Below are 21,592 nucleotides of genomic sequence, written 5' to 3'. Positions count from 1 at the left end.
CACCGGGCGCTGACCTGCGGAGGGGGCGCTGACCTCAAAGGTGTGCTTTGTTTAGCAATAAGTTATGATTGGAGAGATGAGGGGCACTTTTGCCTGGTGGTAGTGATAGAATTCGAGAAGGCGGTTATAGGGTGTGTGGGCGCTAAAAATGATTGTCGCTCCAGGCGCCACCAGTGCTAAAACCGGTGCCTGCTTTCAAGCTATCATAACTCCAGGCAACAAAATCTCTTAACGAATGCTCAATGCATTTCGAACATACATGCTCTCTTCATAAGGAGCAATCTTGTTAGGTTTTTTTCACAAATCTTTGATGTTCCTGTAGGTCGAGTGGTGACTAGGAGTATGATTGATGGTTAGGTCCAGGGGACTGAAGGTTACACCTGTAGGGAAAGATGGAATAGAAGTGTAGGTAGGTATAAGAACTGGTGGAGGTATGGTCCGTCCAAGAAAGAGAACTGCTAGGCGAGTTTTTCCAGAGGCAGCAGCAAGAAAGGTCACGTGGGCCCTGTATCAAGGCTGATAGAACCCAGAGTGATCTGCGTAAGGGGTAGATTTGCATTTGTGACTTTATTAGGATACTCTGTAAAAGTGATGCAGCCAGATGCTATGCGTTTTCTAAGTAAGTGCAGCCCTCAGCTCCAAAAGAATATTTTCTACACTGTGGAGTGTCTGCTGGTTTTGCTCCTTTCCGTCAGAAGACTGGAGGCTGATGGTGCAACACACACACAAAATCAAGACACTTGTGCTCAAACAAAAGCATAGTGAGGTGCACGAAGCTTATTATTTTTGTGTCATTGCAAGGTAGATTAAAACATATAAAGGTGCAATTTTAAAACTTTTAAGTTTTGAATAAAGATGCATTCATTTTAAAAGGAACAGTATGATTTTCTAATTACTTTTGAAATCATAGGCGTAGCTACTGATGATGTAGCGGCACCGGGAAACAGAGGCGTGCTTACCAAGGCACTGTCTAAACGCGTGACATTTTGGAATGACGCGAACACACCATGGGTGGGAGGGACTCCCTCGCTAATGCGTAAGACTCAGTGAGTGAGGTGGGTGAGCGCGTGGGTAGGGCAGGAGTCTGGCTGTGGTGAGGTGCGCGCGGGCTCCCTCGTTCTCACTCCTGGGCTCACGGCATCTGCTCAGTGCCGCTGCAGGGGCGGCCCCGTGTTTCTCTTTCCCGCCCACAGCGCGATAGGAGGAGCCACAGGAAGCGCTGGAAGTCTGCGCTGCTCCCGGGTGACAGCAGCAGACGGGGAGCCCAGGGAGAAACTCCCACAGCACCCGGGTGAGAGGCGGGACTGTCCTGCACCCCGGCCACCGGTCTATCTCCGTTGGAAGGAGGGAGCAGCCGTCAAGGGTGGAAGCCTGACAAGAGGAGCAGGAGCGAAGGGCCGGTCGAAAGTTACCACTGGAGGAGTCTGGGAGAAGAGGAAGGAACCGGCGCTTGAGGAACATGGTGCGACCGCCGGGGAGCCAGGAAGCCGGCCGGGGCTCCTGCCTGCTGCTGGTGCTGGGCGTGCTGCCGCTGCACTGCCTGCTGGCTGACACCCTAGGTGAGTCCGTCCAGGGTCTGGTGGCAGTGGGCGGTGGGGGTGCAGTACGGGCAGTGTCGTTGGAGCAAAGTGCGATAGAGCGCGGAGTGTTGCAAAGTGCTCACTGGGCACACAGTGCTAAGGGGCACCCACCGGAGAAGGCGAGTACCACGCTCTCTGTGCACTTGACGAGCCTGTATGATTGGGGGGCTCTTGCTGTAATGGGGCAGTGGCAAAGCACGCCTCGCTGGGGCAGAAACAGTGTCAAAGGTGCATAGGCGTTCTTGTAAGTGCAGTTCTTTTGCGTGCTGGGTGCAAAGGGGTAGCGTGAATGCACACTGTGTGCAGCGTGTGTCTGCCAGAGGGGGTGCAAACAACGGCGGGTGTGATGCCCGGACCTGTTCTGCTTAATATCTCGGGACAGGCGCTATGTGTGAGGCAGCGTGGGTTGTGGTCTAGTGAGAACGGCACTTCAGCCCTGCACAGGCGGTTTATTGTTATGTTTTCGAATTCAGCTGGGGAGTGCAGGAGACCGGGGGTTGTTGTGGGACAATGACAGAGCTGTGGGTGGGCACTACCCAGGAATCCATGTATCTTTGATGCAACAGAAAAAATGCGCCAAATCCATTCTCTGAAATTGTTATTTTGACTTAGAAGCCTGGTTTTGTCCAATTCGTTCTCTGATTCATGTGTTTGCGTTACTTGTTTCCACTCGACTGTTTCTTTAATATGTTTTTTTTTGTGCATCTCTGGGTAAAGTGGAAACCCCGTAATTTGGCTATTCACATGCGTATAGCGCTCCGGGCTGCATGTGACCGGTTACACACCAGTTACTCGCCACCATCTCGGACCCTTCCCCCGTGTACGTGTACGTCAGCTGCGAAACTTTCTTGTATGTAAGCCGAGGCAGCAAGGTCGTAATTAACAGGGCGATTTCTGCAGTTTTCCCTCGGCCACTCTTGACCCAACCAGATGTGGTACTGGGAGAAAGAATGACAGTTCATCTGAGAAATGTTTCAAGTGGAATTTGCACCCCCCCCCCCCCCAAGGTTTATGTGGCCCACAAGCTTTCGTTTCGCAGATGCCTATCGGGTACCATCAAAACACCAGTAAATGTCATTCATTTAAAAAGATGTTATCGAACAGCAACTAATTTAATAGACTAAGTCAGTCTAGTCACAGAGATGAAGCCCCTGTACCCGGAGGGGCGCACATAGGCTCAGAAGCTGCCGCTCCCAGGGCCGACTCCGAACCTTGCCTGGCAGCGGGCATCAGTGGACGGCCTTTGACAGGCCATTCAAGAAGCGCTGCTCGTCCCGGAAATGCACGCAGCAGACATGCTCTTTGCTACCTAATGGTCAATCAATAGGTATAGAAGCCAAAGCACTTTTTAAAAAAAAATTAATTCCTATACTGGCCACGTGACTCATTCTTCAATTCCCCTTATTATGAATTGATCTCTTCTCCGTATTTCACTGGATGTAAACGGCAGTACTACGATAATGTGCAGCTGCAGACTTTTTTTGCAGAATGTGAAAAGTACCGCGAACCCACTATTGTTGCAAAGTCCCATCTCCTTGATTGGTTTTGCCCAGTGCTTACTCGAGGCTGTGTTTTTTTTTTATTTAAATCACCAGTTAATGGAGCAAACTGCCCCCGGTGTACAATGTGTGTTCATTAATTACATGAATTGTTTTCACGCGAACAGTGTTCCCAGATCCATCGGACGCGGCTCACCCCCGGGCCCTTGAACGTGTTACTGTGTATTGTAACATAAGTGACACTTCCGGGCGGAGGCGTTATTACACTGTGGCGCTAAAACAGCACGTCTGGACCCCACGCCAGGCGGCAGACGGGACACCCAGGGGGGCCATAGCACAGTTAAACTGACTTACCCTTAAAACAGTATCCATTTTGTCACTTGGAGTTCTGTCTACGAGCTCTTTTGTTTTTTGTATCACAGTATTTCTGGCAGGTGTGTATTTTTTCCCCCTAACGAAAGAGCTGCGTTTGAACATGTTTTTGTAACGCCTGGGCTAACATTTGTTTTTCTTTTGGCTTGGCTTTTTTGTTGTTAAAAAGGCCACAGCAGCTGGTGACTTTATTTTCTTGAAGGAAGAGTACAGTGACCTGTGGCACAACTTTACCAGTTCTTTTTAAAATGTTAAATGCCCTGGTCAGAAACTGTGGCAGATTGCGCTAATGGCCCCTAAATAGGGCACGTGCATAATGCATAGTTCTCGACGGATTTTGCCCAAGGGAGAATTGTCATCATTCTGTGAATGTTGAAAATGTCGAAACTTCCAGAATTTGATGCATGGCACATCCTGCCACACAGTTAGCCCTCGGTGAAAGCCCAGTTGGGTCTCTTCAGGGAGTATTGCAAACTCCCTAAGTGCAGAAGAGTACATGCCGGCCATTCATCACAGCAGGTCATCAAACGACACCTCTTGTGAGTAGTTTGCATTTGTCCTCAATTAACGCTTTCAGCATGAACCTAAATGGTTTTCTAAATGACCACTTTAACATTTATTTTCTCTTCCCCACATCCTTTCCTGTTAGAATTGTTGGCAGAGAAGGGCTGCTTTATAAACTTTGAATGTCCGTTTTTTCGGGAAGGCAATTAAACCTAATTTAGAACATCATTAGAGGTTATAGTGGTCTGATTTCATGAGGAATTCCTAATTCACCTTAAATCCTTTGAACTTTTAATACAACTTCAGGATTAATTTAAGGTGGTGTGTACTATTTGGACGTCTTATGTTATGCAGATTTTTAGAATGGGCTATCACCCAGGAGGGTATTCTAGCGCCGAACAGGTGTGAGTCTAGCCAGGCCTGGGCTCTAGTGGGGATACTCGAAAAGCCGGGTCTTCAGTTTCTTGCGGAATTCAAGAAGTGAGGAGGATATATGTAGTGGCAGGTCGATCCACGCTTTAGGAGCGATGCAGGAGAAAGTTAGCCCGCTGGATCTGAATTTCCACATGTGTGGGATTTATGCAAGTGTGTTATGAAAATGGCCCCAGCTTTTTTAGTTCTGTTTATAGGGTGACCAGATTAAAAAAACAAACAACAACAAAAAACTGGAATATTTAATAAACATAGAAGTGGGACTTCAACCTGTGAACTTAACGAGTTCCTCAGAATGATTTCGGATAGAACTTGCTTACATAGAAAACATTGGCAAGGAGTATACATTAAACGCAATTTTTACACAGTCATGTATGTTACTTAAGTTGATTCCTGAAAAAGCCCTGACACAAATTGTGCATGGAAGACCTAAAAGCATTACACTCCTTAATAACTAAACTGGGACATGAGTTGAAATCAGTTAAATTTGCCAGGATAAATAATGAAAAACCAGGACATCTAGTCAACCTGTTTATAAAGCCCTTAGTTTGGCCACTCTGTCAAAGCAATGACTATTATAGAAACCCTATGACACTAGTGTCTCAATGAAGACACCCCTGATATAGATGACGCTTTGCAACAACTTGTTTTCAGAAAAGCGAGCACAACTCCACTACAGTTCTGTAAGTTTAATAGCTGTGTATGCTTATTTTAATTATATATAACTGCTTCCGAAATTACAGTTGTGTGCATGTATGGTTATAGTTTCCTACCACATCCTATATTTGAATCCGTGCTGCTGTGTTCTTTTTTAGTTAAATAGTGCTGGAGGTTTCTCTGTGAGCTGTTTGAACAGAGCTTATTGCTTTTCCCTGTCTTAACATTTTTATATGTAATCTAGGCGCTTTGATAATATCAGCCACCTTGAAAGGAAGGGGGACAGTTCGTCTGAACAAAGTTATGTTGTTTAGACTATTCATATTTAAACAGTTGCACATTGGCCTGCCATGCTAAGGTTACCCTCTTGCACTTACTTGTAGTTGGAGACTGTGTTGTGGAAATGGACTTCCACTGCTAAGTCAGTGGTATTCTGAAGACAAATGTTCTGGACACTCATTTACCTATTCTCTCAAATACTCGTGGATAAGGAGGGACTTCATGGGTGTCTCTTAAAGAAATAATGTTATACTGTGTAGCCTGGGCAATATGGTAAGTGAGATGTGGTGTGGTTAGGTTGCTGGTTGTGCCTCATCTAAGTTGTAGGTTGTGATCCATCTAGCATGTCTGACCTGAGTGTTGTTGTGACTAGATTTGGCTGTGGATTTTACATAACGGAAGGTGCACTCAAAATAAAGTCCAAAATAATACATATATTCCAAAATAGGTTTATCTTCCTGTATTTTTAGAGACAGCAGACAGCCAACGCGTTTCGTTCCCTTAGCACAGGAACATCTTCAGGGCATATTAGTACTACCAATATGCCCTGAAGAAGTTCCTGTGCTAAGGGAACGAAACGCGTGGCTGTCTGCTGTCTCTAAAAATAAAGGAAGATAAACCTATTTTGGAATATATGTATTATTTTGGACTTTATTTTGAGTGAACCTTCCGTTATGTAAAATTCTTGGATTCACTGTACATCCAACAACGACGGATGTTGGAAGCTGTTGCACCACACTTATAAATCTATTATATATACTTTACAAGAAATTTTGGAATTTTAAGTGCTTAACCGTGGTCCGTCGTTGGTGTTGCTTTGTTTATATAGATTTGGCTGTGGGCCTGTCTGCTCGAGTGATCTATGGCTAGGTTGTTGGGCCAGCTGATGTTTGCTTGTCTGCCCTGAAGGATGGTGTGACTAAGTTGTTTGGTGTTGACACTTATGACCCACAATCATGCTTTCACCTAGTTGACAGCCGACCTGAACTGAGTTGCTATGTGGCGCAGGTGTTGACTCAGGTACTCGGACTGTAAAGGTGGTGTGGCTAGGTTGTTGGCCTGTATGACATAATGGTATTGTAGGTATAATACTGGCTGTGAGCCCACCGACCATACTGTTTTTTTGGGTAGGTTGTTTGCCTGTTTGGCCTAAGTGGTTTTGGAGATGGTTTATTGGTTTGAGCCTGTCTGACTTGAGAGATGTCGCGGTTAGATTTTCAGCATATTGGATATAAGTAGTAACTCTTGATTCTCAACTTAACTAAATGTTTTGATTGTCAATCAATCGTTTTATCTTACAGTGCCTCGTTTTGAGTGCCACAGTAATCCCGTTAACTCAGTGTTGCGCAATATATGAAAAACATGACATTTATGTTTGCACTTTATCTTGAGTGACACTCGGGGAATCTGTAGGGACCTTGTCTTCCACTGCTGCAGTTATGTACCTTAAATGGTTTCCCAGGATTGCTACGTCATGAGGTACAACTTCTTTTTATAGGGTCTGCTTGTCTTCTGGGTTACTGCTCTGCTATGACTGCTTTTTGTCACTAGAGCCTTGCTTTTAGAAGGGTGTAACTTTTCTACAAGTCTTCGTGGAGTTTTTCTAATTATTTTTACCATTCCTCACATTTATATACTGTGACAAAAAGATGACACTACTCCCAAGCATCTGGTTGTTAAATGAGTGTCACCCGTTTTAGGCTTAAATGCAAGAAAAACCTGTTCTGATGCAAGAGACTTGAGACAACGCCTCTGTCAAAACGAGGGTGACTCTCCAGACTTGCCTGTTTTTAAGACTGCTATTTGTGACTGTATGTTTCTCCAATGATTGCTTTTGTGGTCACCCCTGAAGCTCACATTTGAATGGTATGTCACCACTTATATCGAAATCTACATAAAACAACATAACTCTAAAAGAATAAATGCAAAAATCTCCTGATTAGATACTTTTATGAAATGTTTGTTATTGGGAAAATGAGCGAAATGCTAAGCTGTTTATCTTTCTTATAAATGTTTCTCTGTGAAGGAGTTAGTTAAGTCTTGTTGAGAGCTTTACAGCCTATTAAAGGTTCTATATCTGGTTGTTCAGCAAAAGCTGAACATGCCGATATATCAAACCAGGAGTTTTTGTGGCCACCTGTGGGTATCAAAAATGCATAAGTGACCAACGGCAAGGTTATCAGGCAGCAAGTCTTGTAAGGTTAAACTGCACAGCCCTGTGGCATTGTGGATCGTCAGTTAAGCAACACTGAGAAGCCATGCACCTTGTTCTTTTAACCCCAGTAAGTAGTAACTTGCTTTTGCCTAACTATATTCCAGGCATGTTACGCAATATTGCAGTTAAAAGAGATGTTAGCATAACAGACCAAGCCTTCGTTTTTTGCCTGAAAAAATATCTTAGTAGGGTAAGGCATCATCCACAGACAATATAAATGTAAATTCAACATGTCTGACTTAATTCATCCGTGCGGTTAGTAGTGTCTGCCTCTCCTGCCAATAGAGTATATGGCTTGTCGTGTGCCAGATAACAAATGGTGACTGTTTTTGAAAGCAATGGATACCTAGTTGATTGGAAACAAAAAAGGTGCTCTGAAATGGATAATGTAAGTTAAGACTCTGCGATGGGGGATATGGTGTTATGATTTCACCTCTTTTCTTGGTTCTGTTCACCTTGTTGGTTTGGGTCCTTTTTAGTACTTCACACTCAGCCCAACAGCAACGGCTGGTTTTGAGGTTTTCCCTACCTCTGAAGGAATTCTCTATCAGGGGGTAAGAGCAGTGTTTTGGCTAGGGGAGGGCTTTCTGCCATTAATATGGGTTCCCTTAAGCTAAAGTGTATCTTTGAGTTTTAATAACAACATTAAAGGCAGGGACTGACCATTATACTGTAACCATCTTTGATCCCTTGATAGTTTACCTGTCTTCTCAGAAATTACACGGCATATTGATGCTTTATTTCACTTTAGTGCCGTTTGGATTTCTTGGGTTCTCCGCCTGTTCATAATGGCGGCTGTTTTTCGAAAGTGTTAAAAGGGATACCTTCTCTACTATATGCAAGAGGGATGTGGTTAGCGGGGTATTTTCCACTTGATCACAAAGTATAAGCATCTAGGAATATTAGTAAAGACGTAAGGTTTATCGAGAAAAGATCCTTCTCGACATTTTATATTGGCTATCTTTTTGGTATAGTTCGATTACTTTGTGCGTAAGCAAATATGGCCTTAAACAAATATCTGTGATAATGACTGTTGTCAATAGGCACATTCAGTTCCCAGCACCGCATTAGGTGTATCTGTATACATCACACTCTTCCAAGATGGCGCGCCCATTTGCGGGCGTCTGGTTATTGTTTACATCCATTTGGTATTACCCCGGAAGAGTTGGGTTTACTTCCTATTGTCGATGCAATTAAGTACTCGGTATTTACATTCTCCGTCCTTCGTGAATGAAGCTTATTCGACTAAGAAGACCTTACCGTGTGTACCGTAACAAGTCTAATTGAGGTAGGCTCTGATTACAGATGGCTATGGGCTGGATGGGGGATAGGTGGTTCGCCGTTTGTAAAGAAATAATGGCTTATCCAGATATTTTTGAATTTTCCCACAGTGCGTAATTTGGCACCTATCCGAACTCTGGGTTATCTGTTTGCCCACACCCCACGAAGGCATGGTAATCCATTATTGAGATAGTGTTGAAGGTAACTCTTCAAACCATACATCCGGTTCTTATCTTATTTTATTCAATTTGGAAGCCTGTTAGGCACTATTAGGAGGGGTTCCAATTTACTGAGCATTTTGTTACGATCAACAGTATCTAGTGGTAGATACGTGTAATTTGAAGGTTTTTAGTATCGAATCAGATACCTTGGTCCTATTTCGTTGATTGGATAGACCTTGGGATTGTTATGATAAAATGGTGATGGCCGGATATGTTGCAATCGGTCTAAGGAGACACATCACTAAATTTAAGACGGATATGTCCTTAAGATATATGATATCGATCCTGCAACGAGGGGCTTTGATCAACTGCCGGAGGGTTCATTCGCACTATCATTCATGGGTTTGGTGTAGGGACTGATAGCTCTATTACGAGAGGGGTTTGTCCTTCTGTTAAGGATGTGGTTGCTGAATGGACATGTATTGTTAGTGTCCATTAAATTATCTGCAACGCCTCTAGTGTATCCCGTTTCTTTGTAATGATTCTTTGGTGTAGCAGAGTTCCATTTCCACACCTCTGAGTTATTGTAATTCCGGTTTCCAGGAGGAACCGAAAATATACATTTTCTTTTAAGATCATTGAAAAAAAGTACAAACCTACTCACCTTATTTATAGGTCTTGTAATCTCGGTATCCAGGAGGAACCGAAAATATACATTGTCTTTTAAGATCATTGAGAAAATGTACATACTTTCTCACTTTGTCTATAGGTCTCTTGAATTTCTCTTCTTGGAATAACAAAGAAAGACTGCATCCAGATAGAGATAGAGGAAATAGTGTCTTGAGGTCCATTTAGACCCGGAGTCGATGAAATTAAGGTACATGGAATGGCATCTAACTTTCAGATAGTATAAACTATTTATTAGTCCTATCTAGGCACCAAGCAAATAAATTTGGCATTTCATTTTCTATCTAAATAGGTACCATTTCATTGTGAAGAAGTTTCCTGAAAATGTATAAAAACGAAATACACAGAAGTTCTGGCAGGATCCATATGGACACAGCCTAATAAAGAACAAATGTGAGTTCTATTCTGGATAGATATGTGTAGGAAGTAATGCGAAGAGGATAGTAATTGGTCCTTCAGCAGGATTAGGGACTATCCGTTCTCTGTCAAACACAAGTAGGAGTGCAGATACTATAGTATAGCACTTGTAATAAACGTAGTAAGAAGATTTCTCACCATGAACTCATATGGTATAGCCCTATCATAGGCTTAATAGATATTCTGAAATGATAGCTCATTTAGTTTGTATCTAATGGGTTTCTACCAACATACCTTATTGGTTGTAAAATAAAGAAGCCTAGAGTGGTGCAGATGTATGGTTGTCTGAGTATTAGTTGTAGGATGAAGGTTGTGGACAGTTGTAATGTGCCATAAAGAGAAGAAATAAATTTGGGAATTGACTAAAATGATGTTACATGTTTTTTTCAGATTATTTCGTTTTAGGATAACTGTTATTGGGATTCTATTGTGCATTTCCTGAAGAAGGTGTTGGCTGTGAACTATTGCCCACCGAAACGCGTCGATGCTTTTATTAGAGGAAACCACCTAAAATCTATGATTACTGGTTTATGTGACACACATTCGAAAGTGGTATCATTCAGGGTCGCAATTGATAAATCTTTGATTTGGTGATTTCCTTATGTCAATAGGATTATTTTTTCCTTTTACTTTGTTCCCAATTTTATGTCCTGTGGTGTATATTACTGTGTATGTTTTTCCTTATATTATTAGAAGTATACTGATTGTTTTTTTAAGTAACTTTTTATGATCGTTTGTTTACTGATTTGTTGACATTGTCCTTGCTTCTTTAATAGCTACGTGACTTTGTACATCATTAAGTTTGTACTCTATTTTATGAATTGCTAAATAAAGTTTCCTGATTTATTTCTTCCTATCTGTTTTTATTATGTTCATGCTGTCCATCCTCATCCTCTTGGTGTGAAAGGTGTGTTGATTCAAATGTTTTGGTGACAAGGAGGCTCTTTTCTCTTGACTAAGGTCATATTGCTTCAAAGTAATACAGAGGATTTACTGACCTACTGGAGGAAGTCACAGTCATGTTCTCTATTGAGTTGGCGTCGTTTAGAAATGCTGAACGATCAAGGGATCAATTTCTAGCTCATGGCTGTGACAAACCACATTTTCTGGCCACTTCACAGCATGCGCGATCATTCCTTCCCTGATGTCCTCCCGAGACTCGCAGTGGGATCTGAGAACCTGGTGCTCGGCAATCGCCCTCCGTCACACTCCAGGTAGAGAGGTCTAGGATATTGAGTATCACTGCTTTACTCTCAGCAGTCCGCAGCTGATCATGCAGTGCCACCAGCCCCTCTCTCCTCATTACAAAGCCAGCATCAAATTATATTGTATAGTAGTGCCTTGAGGTTGCAAACGGCTGTCAACATATGTAATGCTCCTCTCAGCCTTGCCGAGGAACATTACTTAGAACAAGAGTGATAATTAAACTCCGGTCTGCGTCCAAGGGCACATTACTGAGCACAGGGGCATCTACCATGTAGTACAAGCTCAGTCTTTAATTAAAAACAATATTTACTTTTCTTACCCTTTTGAATGCTAGGGTGAAAACTGGAAGGCTAGTCACCGCTGGCTCAGTATCCCATTGAAAGCAAAGTTAGAGTGTTGATAGAGATCTGCTGGCCCCAAGGCAGAAATATTCATCAATCTTGACTGTTCGCAAAATATATAGTTTTCAGCGACAAGCCTTGACAATCGATCAGAGCTCGCTCTAGTCAAAATGGCTTCAGCTTTGTTTAGAATAATTTTTACAGCTCATATTTTGAGTATCTCCCTTGGGCAGACAGGGCCCGGTTGGGATCAACAACTGTCCTCCTGCTGTCACTGGTGTCTTTCTTGTGCTGTAAACTTGAGTGTGAGCCCCTTCTTTTGACAGAAGGCTTAAAGCACTTTTCATCCCTAAAGTTGTAGTTTTTACTTGATTCAGTGACTGTAATTTTGGGCACCCTATCAGAAGATATTTCCCCGCATTTAAGTTGTGCAAATTGCACCTAAGTCTCTTATGGGAAAGACATTTTGGCAATCTGTGGGTCTTTTATTTGATTGACGCACTTCATTGTCAAGTCTTTAAGCTGTTGAAAGGTGATGTGATCCTTGGTGTTTCAGAGTAGATAATCACCACGTCAAATGTCCCGTTATCTTTGCAGCGTCATATTGAATCATCGGATACTAATGCTGTGACCATACTTATTTTCTTTCATAGCAGAAAGTGATGCTGTCAATATTTAACATTTGTTTGCTACCCAGCGGCACCCTCCTGATAAGCACTGTTGTAAAGCTTCTGTTTAGTATGGGTCTGTCCAGCTTGAAGTTCTTGCAGCTGAGGTTCTCTTCTTCACCTAGAAGGAGCAGCCGCAGTGTTGATTTAATCTATCAGCTTTTCCAGAATCACAAGCCCATAATGATTTTTGTACTTTAGCTATTTGCTGCTTATTGACAGGTATCTTAATTCATTTATCTGCATGTGCTTTATATATGAGGCTCCCAGTTTTCAGTTTTTACTGATTTATTTTACAGATAAACACAGACAGAAAAGTGTTTCCTTTCTGTATTTATTTTTAGAAGCAGCAAAATACGGAAAACCGTGCTACTTGTTTGTGACTCACTTGCTGTCTTTCATGATTTCCAGGACAATAGCTGAGCAGATAGACCGCATGGGAAGTTTAAAAAAACAACAAAAAAACAGGTTGAGATTTCCCTCAATACAGGCATACATGGACATATATTTGTGCTATAATTCTGATATTTTCCTATGGCTGTAGTGTTTTGCTATATTTGGCTGTTTAATTTGCTAAAACGTGACAGGGGGAAAAGTATGATTGCATATTTATCAGTAAAATAAATGTGGAAGTATACCATGTTACACCTGCATTTATTCTCAAAACCTAAAATAAATATGGATAAATAGCAATATGGTGGCCAAAAAATAAATACAGATAAATGTAGACGGAAATGTCAAAATAACAAATACCATAAAACTGGGAGCCCTATTTATACAAAAAACGTAATCCGTTTCTCCAGTCTCCAGCTTTTTCAGTGGCAGTAAGCTGGTCACTGCTGGTATGTGTTGTGTTGGGATTCTTTGCTTGCACTCCTTCTAAGTCATCCTCATGCTTCTGTAAACGTGTCCCTCATTGGCATAGTTTTTGCATTCACATGTCTGTTAGTAACGCCATATTACTCACTGGTGGTGGCTGTAGAGCACATTTTTTTCTCCTAAGACAATGTGGTATTTTTGCCGTTCATTCTCCTGCACCATCTGGCACGAGTGCCAAACCGGCTCTTTTTAGGGGCGATCTGGTAGGCACCTCTGCTGATGACCCATAGAGCTGACCCTGCTTTTTTTGCTTCTCTGTCTGGTCTGCTAATTCCCATTTTAAGCCACATGCTCACAGTGAAGGTTGTAGTCCACCCAATTTAGACTTTCTTTGTAGAGGAAGTAGGAGTTATCACTATCCTTTACATTCATTGTCTATGCTCCTGTAAAAATATTTCCAAAACCGTGACCTGAAGCCCTCCTTTATAACCATTAAAGTATCTGAGGAGAAGCTCAAAGATGGTTGGTTTCCTCTTGACCTAAGCGGACTGAGAAATTCACACCCTGAATGTTTTGCAGCGATTCTTTGCAACAATCATCTCTTTTTGAGAATCTTAGTGAAGTGTCTTGAATTCCAAGCTTCATTAGCAGAGTATGGACCAGGAAGGGCTTACCACGATAAAATAGTAATGGCAGTGGACATTGAATTGTGTGTTCTGAGGAATGGAACCCGTGACCTTCTTTGTTACGGTTACAGTAGTTTAGTTTTACTGGGCAAGTGAACTTGGTAGTTTTACAAGTACTTCTCCATCTTATTCTTTGGTGACTTGTGGTAGGCACGTTCGCATTTGTATTAAAGTTGTTTGCTGTGGGAGTAAAATGTGTGCATTAGGAACCAGCGTCCCTGAAGTGGAGCGATGTCCGTGTAAGTAGATGAGGGGAGTCTGCGGGTTCAAATGCTGAAAGGCCGAGCCGCTCCTAAAGTCAGTATGTGACACCACACTGTTACATCTCAGCTTGTTCAGGCCTTCTTTTATGGAGAACTGCAGCAAATATTTTTCTATTTTGTGAGAAGATAGAATAAAAGTGGGAATAAAACGCTACAATGTAATGCGATTTTTATTTTTCTTCTTCAAAATTGTATGCATTTGGCCCCTACAGCCAAGTATAACATCACATTGCCTGCACATGATCTTTATGTTGAATTTTTTACCAGATTCTTTGATGTTTAAAAATAGTCTTCCTCCAAGGAATATGTGCCTCACTGCTGCTCCTGCTTGCTCTCTGCATTCTTGAGTGAAATCTATAAATAAAGGGGCTGGTGGTATTCAGATGTTCGTTGGAGATTTCCTTTTTAATGCTGGTTGTTAAACATCACAAAAAAAAATCCCATGCAGAATTTCTTTCATAGGAAAGATTCAGAGTACTAGATTCCAAACCAGTGCTGCATTTGTGTTTTACTGAAATTATAGGGTGCGTTTTTGTGTAAAATTTGAATGTGAGTTTTCTTGCCAGTAAATGTGTTGCTAATGCTGCTACTCTGTTTCATTGTGGAGACACCATGAGTGTTGTGCTTGACATTGCTTGGATGTGTGTCTTCGAGTGTTAATACATTGGACAGCTTGTTGGGTACTTAGGTGGGTTCGAGCCAGTGGAAAGAGTTTCCAAGGTTGACACACCAGCACTGCACACATGAACAAGTGTTGCAGCCATCCGAAGCAATTGGCGCAAAGATACAATCCAGTTTAGTACTTTTTCAAAACCTTTGTGTGTATGTGTGTTCCTAATTTTATTAAAATTGAAGTTTCACTTTTCACATTCACTTGCAGTTTACATCAACATTGCATTCTGTAAAACCTTTGTATTTAACATCATGTTATTTCATTCATTTTTTAAATCTTTATATTTAAGTTAATTCTATTGCCATCATACTGTATTGCCACAGTCATGTAGCAAAGTCTTTGGATTTTGTGCCTTGTAGTTTCGTGAACTTACCTCCTCATTCTGCACGGTTATACATTGTTGTGCTGCAAGCCACCTCTGCATATATACACTTTCAATCTTACTCTCACTATGAAAAGTTTTACCAATTTTTGTAGCACCTATAATCGGTAGATTTTGTGGTGTGCTCTTTTCTACTAGGCAGCACTCCTGTCCTTGTTGATGTGAATAATTGGTCAGTTTGTTAACGGTTCTGCAATAAGTAGTTTGAGAGATCCCAGTACTGTCTCACCCACCCCTAATCAAAGTCACATTATAAATTGATGGAGTTGATGTCCTCTGGATTGCCATACTCTACTGTGTACAGAGCCTCGAAAAAAGAATGCCAGCGGTCACTGTAGCATGTGTAGGACTGTGGACATGTGAGAGACTAGTGAAAGGCCACCCCTGCTCAGGGGGACTGCTTTGTGGGTCTGACTTCATGCGTGCAAGTTTTTTATACTGGTACATGATACAGGATTTGGTTATGGAAAGATGCCCGAATGTCTGAAGATTAAGACACAGCATGGGGGGGGAACAGGACTATCGCCTTGTTTATTTTGTACGTGGCTGACCTTACATCTCGAATGTGAGTGAGCCCTCTTTCCTCAAGAATGGTTTTAACGGCAACCTCATGCTATATGGGGAAATTTGGAATGATAAGTTGGAGACAGAAAAGGAGTTTCTTTGTCCGCGAGTGACTTTTTTATCTTTGTGAAAGAGCCGATTTCAAACCTGGACGTCGGTGTGCTGGTCTGGTCGTATAAGTCGCAGTAGTTGGAGATGTTCCAGTGAAAGGGTTTAGTAAAAAAAATTCTGCATCATTTGTAATGGATTCACGCTGGAAGCGGGAGCTAGTGCTGTTACTTCAAGGTTTGAAAGATCTGTGAAATCTCCTTTGATGGATTTTGAATGAAGATATTACATATGTATAGTTTTTAATGGTGTCATACATAGTTACATGTTACAATCACGTTTCCATCTGGATCCTAGGTTTTGCAGTCCATAACACTGTTATTTATTAACAAACTAACATTTTGTGAACGTTGGTTGGGCAGAAAGTGGTTTTTTGTGTTTGCTTCCATAATTTTTTCTCTTAGCTAACTTGTATGTTAAAAATGGTTGAATCAGCCATCACTAAACTTCCAAGATTGAAGTCATTCGAGTTTCTTAAGCCACCACTTTAAAACATATTTTTGCTTTACTAAAGCGTTATTGGTCACTAAAATTCAGCCAGATTAATTACATTTTTGTCGATGGGGAGAAGTTTACACATCATTGATTTACCCCTGTTATATGGGGATTCACAAAATGCCAAAGGTGAAGCATTTTAAATCTATGCGCTACCAATGAATAGGATTGTCTGATATATGCATTTGCACAGAAAACATTTTTTGGTGCAAGGAAATAACTATTTCCCCAGTTCCATATGACCCTGAAACTGGTACCGCAGATAATCTGCTATGATAGCAGAGTGTTCATAATATTAAAATCCATCTGCATTTGTGCATGTCCTTCAATCCAGATTCAAATCATATGTCTTATTAAATTACTTTTTTTGCGCCCGAGCGCAGATATGGTGTAGAAAATGGTTTTGCCCCTTGGTTCGGCCCCCCGCTCCCCAGGGGGAGGGGGATAGTGGCTGGACCGGGGGCCTCAGTGGAGGCCACCCCCGGGAAGCTGAGCCCGAACACCAAGGACCGGATTGGGTAGAGATAAGGGATGGGGGGCAGGGAAGTGGGACCACCAGATGATAGGGCTGGTATTAGGGCTGGGCCAGAGCAGCCGTAAATCTAGGGTAGGAATGTGTTAGGGAGGCAGGGGTATTTAAAGGTGGGCACCGGGCATAAGGCCCTCTTTCTCCTGGGAATTCGTAAAGAGAAGACCCGCCCACCCACCCGCTTAGGAGCAAAAATTGGAGGGGAGGCGGTGGGTCAACGGGGGGGGGGGGGGAATTGTCGCAGAGGCATAGCGGACTTTCAAGAGGTCATCGGGTGTCGGTTGTGAGGAACGGCAACAGATCTTAGACGATTAAAGGTGGCAATGACCAGGCAAAGCGATCCAAGAGGAATACAAGAAACAGGGTGGAAGGGGGCATAGACCGCAAACGGGGCAGTCAGGACCCAGTGGGCACTGACAAGCTCCTCAAGCCCCTTTGTTCCGGTGAACCGGAAGTAAAAAATTAATTATGCAACGGAGGGCAGAGCCAGTGGCATGGAAGAAGTGGGGTAACTGTTACCGGGTCACCTTCGCAGAGAGGGGTATGGGAACAGTCAAACAGGTTGGCGGGCAGGAAGCACATTGGCTTGCCCAGGTAATAAAGAGGGTACACACCGGGACGGAAGAAGCACAGGGTTGGGCTGGGAACAAACGCATACCCGGAAGGAAATGTGTGGACACCGGAAGTGAAAAGGTCACCCGGCCGGGTGGGAACCGGCTGGTTACCCGGGAGTGTGTGGGCCCCGGAAGGCAAAGGGTCATCCGGCTGGGTTGGAAGCAGACGCTTACCCAAGGAGTGTGGCAACCGGAATTAAAAAAGGTTACCCGGTCGGGCTGGAAGCAGAGGCTTGCCCGGAGTGAAAGGGAAGGGTTGCGTTCCCAGGGGGATAGTTTGCCAGGGGTAAGGTGAGATGCACTGAAGGCAAGGCACAGTGCAGAGCTTATGGGGTAAGGACACAGGCTCTCTGGACAAAGTAAGGATGTGTAAAGGATCGCTTGTAAGTTGAAAATGCCTAATAAACTGCGGCCTCAATTCTTCCATAAAAACAAACTCGTGGTGGTCTGAAGTTATTGGGATTCGGGTGGAGCGACCATGTAGGGGGTGCCTCTGCTGAGTCCACTGAGTTTGTTTTGCCGTGATTGCATGCACTAGCAGTTATAAGAATATAAAAATGTGCTGAGGTAGTACTGCACCCATGAGATGTCAAACTGTTATGTACATGCGCTGAACCGAAAACGTCCTCGCATGCCACTGCTTGTGAGTGAATTGCGACCTGGAGGAGGAATGAGCACGCTTAAAGGGAAAGAAGGCAGTAAATAAAACAGACCTGTTGACTAATGTAGTGAGAAAAGGAAATCTGGAAAGGGGAAGTTGTTTAGGGAGAGTGGAAGAGTGAAGAGGAGAGAAGTTGTGTGTAAAGGGCAAGTGGTGAACTGGAAAGGAAGGGGCTTGCACAATAATGGTGCAAAAGAGTGAAATGAGTGATGTTAAGCAAAACAAGAAGATAATGGAAGGAAAAGCCAAACTGTACCTGATAAGGCAAAGGTGTGAAAAATAGATGCTTAGAGGTCAGAGACTGTGACATGCCTAAAGATAAGAAGGTAGAGAGCAGGTTGAATATTGTATTGTCTGCATTCAGCCATAATTTTATATCAAAGAATTGACGCCATTGATGATGCAAACCGACGAGTGCCTTAAGATCTCGTTTATTGCTTTGCAACCCTTGTGTGTAGTATACCTAATGTAATTATTTATTTTTTTTAATTCAAATAATTGTTTGTGATGTACAGTATCACAAAATCAATGATAGAACTTGCGTGATGTGCTTTACCAGTAGATCATCGTGATCCAGCACAAATATCAGGCTATGTACAGAGCTAAGTTTTTTTCCGACTCTTCTGGAGTTCACTCAAGCCTGGCAAAGGATTTAATAAGCTTGTGAGCTGTTTACTTCCTTGCGGCACTAATTGCAGATTGTGCTATATATCCTTGTCATGAGGATGAGAATTTATTCAGATGAAAAGCTATAAAGACCTTTGAAACGCTTTGTATTCGATCCCCATTTAAGAACAGAGCAAAACGTAACAATGGACACAGTCTTTGCCAACAAAACCGTAGCTGTACTAGCCTTGCATGGTCAGAACTAGTAAAAGGTGAGTATGTTTGTAAGTTCTTGTTTGAGTAGTAGCGTGTTATTCCAACACCTTAGGCAAGAAAGGCAGGTTTGCTGTATAACAATAGTTGTGTTTTTTTTTACAGTACATTGTGTTTTTTGGGATTGGATGTGGATATTTCTTTAGCAGCCTGGGGTCTTAGATTAAAACAGGTTTTTGAAAAAATATAGCAATGGGCTGTACTTCAAAGTGCATTGGCGCTTTAGATGATAATCCATGGGAGACTTGTACCCCTCTGATATGAGTACACACATTGTCACGTTAGAGCTTCCTTATGGGGCTTTTGTGCACGGGCCCTGTTCTGCTGTGAAAAGGCATCAGCAGCATGTGTATGCAGTTGAAGGAGAGTAGGCTGCCGGTATGTTGGGTGCACCAGGCACGCGCTGGTAGCAGCACTGAGCTTTCACTATCCCTCAGTGAACTTACAAGTAAATGTGAGCATGTCACCCCATATGCGAAGTAGGAGCTGGAGGGATGCAGCTCTGAATCTAATAAAGGAACTGGCTATAAGCATATCTTGTCCTGTCCACTGATCCCCTGCACAGTGGGAAATTGGGTGGTGTTGTTGTCCCCACCCCACCCCTCTTCACTGTCCTTGCTGTGAGTATGCCACCTAGCTCCTGCAGCTAAATCAGGCTTGAGTGTCTGAAGACTGAAACAAAGCATTTCATAAATAAAGAAAACGGAGGTGAGGGAGGGGTGGGAATGAAATTCTCTTCTAACTATCCATTTTGAAAATTCCTGAGCGTGTAGAAACATGACTTTGATCATGTTTGTTCCATTAATGTGTAGGATTGAAGTATTTTTCATAAGTCTTGTTACACCAGTTTTCTGGTCTTTATTGCTGAGTAGTTCCTACATTTCCAGATTCCAAACACCACGTGGTCAGCCGACGTCTGAGAAAAGCCTAACTTGAGCTCTTGTGAAACCTTCGAAAAGCTGTCATGCTTAAAGGTAGCTCCTCTAATTTAATCTTTCTTTTCAGTTGATTAGACACCTTGAGCATTATCGTGAGTAAGTTGCATTACAACAGACTGAATTTTTCAATAACGTATGGTAGCACAAATATTACTCTTGTGCCTGTCTCACTCCTCCTCACATAAACTTCCATCCCCACACGGTGGGACCAAAAACTCTTCATAAAAGATTAAAGTAATACAAGACTGGTACAGTGCATCTGTGCCCCTCTATTCAGACCCTTTTGTCCAGTCCTATGCGTTTACTGTGTATCACCATCCTCCCTGGAACCATTCAAGGACAGGGATCCCTTTTCTGTTTTAAGAGCGAGTTTGTTGGTTTGTGCCTACCTTCTTTGGACTTGTGTTTTGGTTCTAGTTTGTTTGTCAGTGTACTGGTAGTTACTGACGTGAGTCAGGTGATGAGCACCCCAACAAAAGAGGCTCTGTCTGCTTCATATGATCCCCATGTCAAAATCACAAGCAAGAGCTGGTTGTCTAAAACATGTAGTTGATCTTCTAATTTTGACCATAGGATTGTAACTGCCTAGTGCTTAAACTTTCACGCTTGAATCGGATCAGTTCTGCAATTTGAAAAATGAGACTTGACCAATTCCTTCTGTGCAGGTCAGTGGCCCATGTTCCAAGCTTACAGAGTTTCAATGAATAACATTTCAGTCATCCGCACCAGCCCTTTCACACGTTCATCAACTGTACTATCTATGGAGGAAACTTCATAGAACTTGTGGGGCGTGTTGTGTTCCTCCTTTCTTTTTTTTTTTTTTTTCTTTTTTTAATGTTTTTTAACGTGTATCTTCTTTGAGTTTGAGCGCTTAGGTTTGTCCAATTGACTATCAGGCACACTTGTTCTGTAAAAATTGAGAGAGCATGGAAAGTTATATACTAGCAAGACTTAAGCTTACATGGGTTTCTACACTCACGGTCTTTGCTTATAAAACGCCCAGATTCACACCCTTAAAATATCTGGCAAGTTCTGAGCTGCTTATTGTCTAAGACTAGGATTATTCAATTCATCACATCATGATGCCCTGCTCAGTCCTGATGATCATGAATTAATGCTTAACATAAATTGGGCAACGCAGTATTCCCCCAGGGGGACTGGGTCAATAATATTATAAATAAATGGACGTTTCATTGGGACTGTGAACCTACTCAATGTAAGAGGAGTCTAAGCCACTCGAAGATCCTCGGATTAACTCCATATAAACTATATCTATGTGGGATCTTACTTCAGATGGGTGTTGCCATTGATTTTGTTGATTTAATTGATTCCTATGTATTCATTGATATATGTGGGTCTATGTACTACAATTTGTATAGGCCAGTACGCTTTTCTGATGTGAGTTTCTTGTGTGTTTTTTTGATAACTGTTGGATCCCATGACCAACCGAAAAGAAATGTATGAATACATCAATCAATCAATCAATCAAGACATTTATAGAGCGCACTACCTACCCGTAGGGTCTCAAGGCACTGGGGGGGGGGGGGGGGGGTGCCGCTACTGCTCGAACAGCCAGGTCTTGAGCTTCTTCCTGAAGGAGGGGTGGTCTTGGGTCAGGCGCAGGTCGGCCGGGAGGGAGTTCCAGGTCTTGGCGGCCAGGTAGGAGAAGGACCTTCCTCCTG

General features: G+C 42.7%; 1 protein-coding gene across 1 annotated transcript in view; it reads left to right on the top strand.

The window, feature by feature from the left end:
* Positions 1-1,017: 1,017 nt before the first annotated feature.
* The window catches only part of DCBLD1 (discoidin, CUB and LCCL domain containing 1), a 190,975-nt gene continuing 170,400 nt past the window's right edge, over positions 1,018-21,592 (top strand). Inside the window, exon 1 of the mRNA XM_085611297.1 lies at positions 1,018-1,559. Within this exon, the coding sequence (XP_085467423.1) occupies positions 1,460-1,559 (100 nt within the window). The 5' untranslated portion in view covers positions 1,018-1,459. The remainder of the gene's footprint in view (positions 1,560-21,592) is intronic.

The sequence above is a fragment of the Triturus cristatus genome, chromosome 6 (assembly GCF_964204655.1).
Source record: "Triturus cristatus chromosome 6, aTriCri1.1, whole genome shotgun sequence".
In the NCBI taxonomy this organism is placed as follows: domain Eukaryota; kingdom Metazoa; phylum Chordata; class Amphibia; order Caudata; family Salamandridae; genus Triturus; species Triturus cristatus.
Note: the sequence above shows the minus strand (reverse complement) of the source record. Positions and strands in the feature narration are given on the sequence as shown.